Source organism: Buceros rhinoceros, unplaced genomic scaffold (genome assembly GCF_000710305.1).
Source record: "Buceros rhinoceros silvestris isolate BGI_N320 unplaced genomic scaffold, ASM71030v1 scaffold36457, whole genome shotgun sequence".
Lineage (NCBI taxonomy): Eukaryota > Metazoa > Chordata > Aves > Bucerotiformes > Bucerotidae > Buceros > Buceros rhinoceros.
This window is the reverse complement of record NW_010422195.1, coordinates 1,116-3,622: the sequence shown is the minus strand read 5'-3', so window position 1 is coordinate 3,622 and position 2,507 is coordinate 1,116. Positions and strand designations below refer to the sequence as shown.

Here is a 2,507-nt window from a genome sequence, read left to right as displayed (position 1 = left end):
ATCCTCCCCCTCCCCACAGCCCCACCACTGATTATGCTGGGCTTTGAGGCTAAAGCCCAACACCTGACCAGCTTATTCTCCTGAGTCTATTATCAGCTTAAGGAGCAAAGACATCTGCTCCCCACTGCCCTCCCGGAGAGCTGAAGGAGTCTTCAAGCCCGCCGCAGCAGCCCAAGGGCTCAGTTGGCAGCACCTCCTCTTGGATGGATCTCTGAAGGTCTCCACCGCTGAGAGGGGCAGTCCCTCGTCCCCGCAGGTAAGTGGCTTTGCTCCCTGCTGGTACAAATGGCACCGTGGGGTCCACCTGGTGTGGGAACGCTCTTCTCCACATGGCCGTGCCACAGCTTTTGGCTCCTCATGCTCTGCCATGAGCATCTCCCCCGGCTGGCTGTGCCCCGCAGGCATCAATGGGGAGAGGAGCACTGGGCACACAATGCCATGAGCGCGGCTGTGGAAAGCCAGCGGGGTCTGGGACGCACAAGCTCGACGCCCTCCAAAGCAGGGCCGAAGCACATTTCAGCTTAAGCACATTTCTTTTTTTTATTTAAAAGCTCGTGGCCAGGCTTTCAAAGCCAAGTTTTAACACGGGAACAGAACTCGGCAGTGCAGGCTGCGCGGGAACCTCACACAACCCTCGGACGGGCTTTCGTGAAGGAAGAGCTGGGCTTTTCCAACCCACGCAGCCCCCAAACCTTTCAGCGGCCACAAGCAACACCTCTGCGAGCAAGTGGGCTGGTTCCCAGCAATGAAGGGACCACAACCCGTGTGACCACTTACCTGGTGGGGAATGGCACGAGTTGGGGTGGGAAGTAAAAACAGGAAGATATTTAGTTCCTTAGAAAACCTGCAGAGATGCTCCTGCCCAAGCGCAGGACAGCGATCAGGAAGGTCTCGTTTGCAGACCTGGGCTTCCAGGTTCTCCCAGGAGGCTGCTGCTCTGACAGCCTCAAGGCAACAGCTTTTCTCTGGGCTCACTCAACCAGGCACCTCGACTCTTGGGGAAACAGCCTCGGTGGCAGCAAAGCCCTTAAAAACCAGGCTGGATCCTCCTCTGCTGTCCTCAGCTGCATCTGTTGCTCGAGGTGCCTGCTGAGAACGAGCAGAGGACAGTCTGGTTACAGCAGATGTGAGCAGAAAGGTTTGAACGGTGCCTCCGCCCATCGCTCACCGTGGGGGCAGCCGAGACATCAGCGGGGTTCGCAATACTGTGAGGGCCGAAGCAACGGCCCCAACGTGCCTTAGGAGCAGCCCAGCTACCCACCAGTAACGAGCTGGTCCCTGCGGTTACAGGGCAACATGGCTCAGGACATGACAGAGAAGGAGATTCTGAAGATGGAGCTGGACCAGCTGAAGAAGGAGGTGAAGAACGAGAGGCAAATGGTGAGTCTTCCACCCAAAATGCCAAGGGGACGTTCCCCAGTGTGACTTTCTGACCCGATTGTGCTGCAAGTGAAAAGAACCAAACCCCTGAAACTAAACCAGGTAGCAGCACATGCATTCGCTCCACACCCTCGAGGCAAGCGTCCCCCACGGGCTTAGCGCCACGTCCCAGAGCCCAGAGGCTGCAGCCCTGCACCCGGTGAGGTGCCCGCAGCGCCCTGGGGATGCTCTCGGGGAAACCCAACGGTGGGTGGGATGCTCCTGGCCACGGTTCCCCTCTCCCGCTGCTCCAACGGGTTTGCAGGCAGTGAGGATTCGATCCCAGAACCCACCCGAGTGTCTCCTCCCTTGGCAGGTCTCCAAGACCGGCAAAGAGATCAAGGAGTACATCGAGTCCATGGCGGGGGAGGACCCGCTGCTGAAAGGCGTCCCAGAGGACAAGAACCCCTTCAAGGAGAAGGGCGGCTGTACGATAAGCTGACCCCCCGCTGCCGCCACCGCCGGGCACAGCGACGGTGCCCTGTGCGAGCCAAGACTGTCAGAAACCCGCTTTCCCCGTAGTGTGACCTGGGCCCTGGGGAGCCCAGAACCAAAGCGTAGCATATCAAAAGGACAGCAAAAGCGAAAAAAGGAAAAAAAAACAAAGAAAAAGAAAAAAAAGCCTACCCCCCTGCCACCGGCGATGAGGTTGAGCAGCCAGTGCAGCAGCTGCTCTCACGGCTCATCTACGTTTGGTTTCCTGCAAGCAAAACTTCTGTATTTTTAGCAGCCAACTGGGCTTTACCGAAACCCCAGCGTCTGGTCTCAGCTTCTCCACGCAGCCCAAGCCCGGAGCTGCATCCCCACTTGCTGCAGAAGAGCCTCCTCCCAAGTCAGCAACTCCCAGTGCCTCGGTTTCCCCCATCGGGCACAGGAGGGCAAAGCCCACCCTGCTGCTTTGAGGCTTCCAGGGGCCTGCAGGTTTATTCACTTTATTCCTACGCATCCCCCCAGCTGGTGCCCGCCACTGCCCCCCGCTCCCACAGCCCACGGAGAGTGGGCTTGCACCGAGAGCCAGGGGATGCCCAGAGCGGGGCTGGGTGGGCTTCACCCAGTCCAGGGCAGGGCACGGGAAGGAGTAAGGCTCC

The 2,507-nt window shown here is 58.9% G+C and overlaps 1 protein-coding gene across 1 annotated transcript; it reads left to right on the top strand.

Annotated features, from left to right (window-relative positions):
- The first annotated feature begins 1,296 nt into the window (after window positions 1–1,296).
- GNGT2 (guanine nucleotide binding protein (G protein), gamma transducing activity polypeptide 2) lies at window positions 1,297–1,861 on the top strand. The gene is made up of 2 exons (XM_010139958.1): window positions 1,297–1,380; window positions 1,736–1,861. The coding sequence occupies exons 1-2, from the start codon at window positions 1,297–1,299 to the stop codon at window positions 1,859–1,861; spliced, it is 210 nt and encodes a 69-aa protein (XP_010138260.1).
- The last annotated feature ends 646 nt before the right edge of the window (window positions 1,862–2,507 follow it).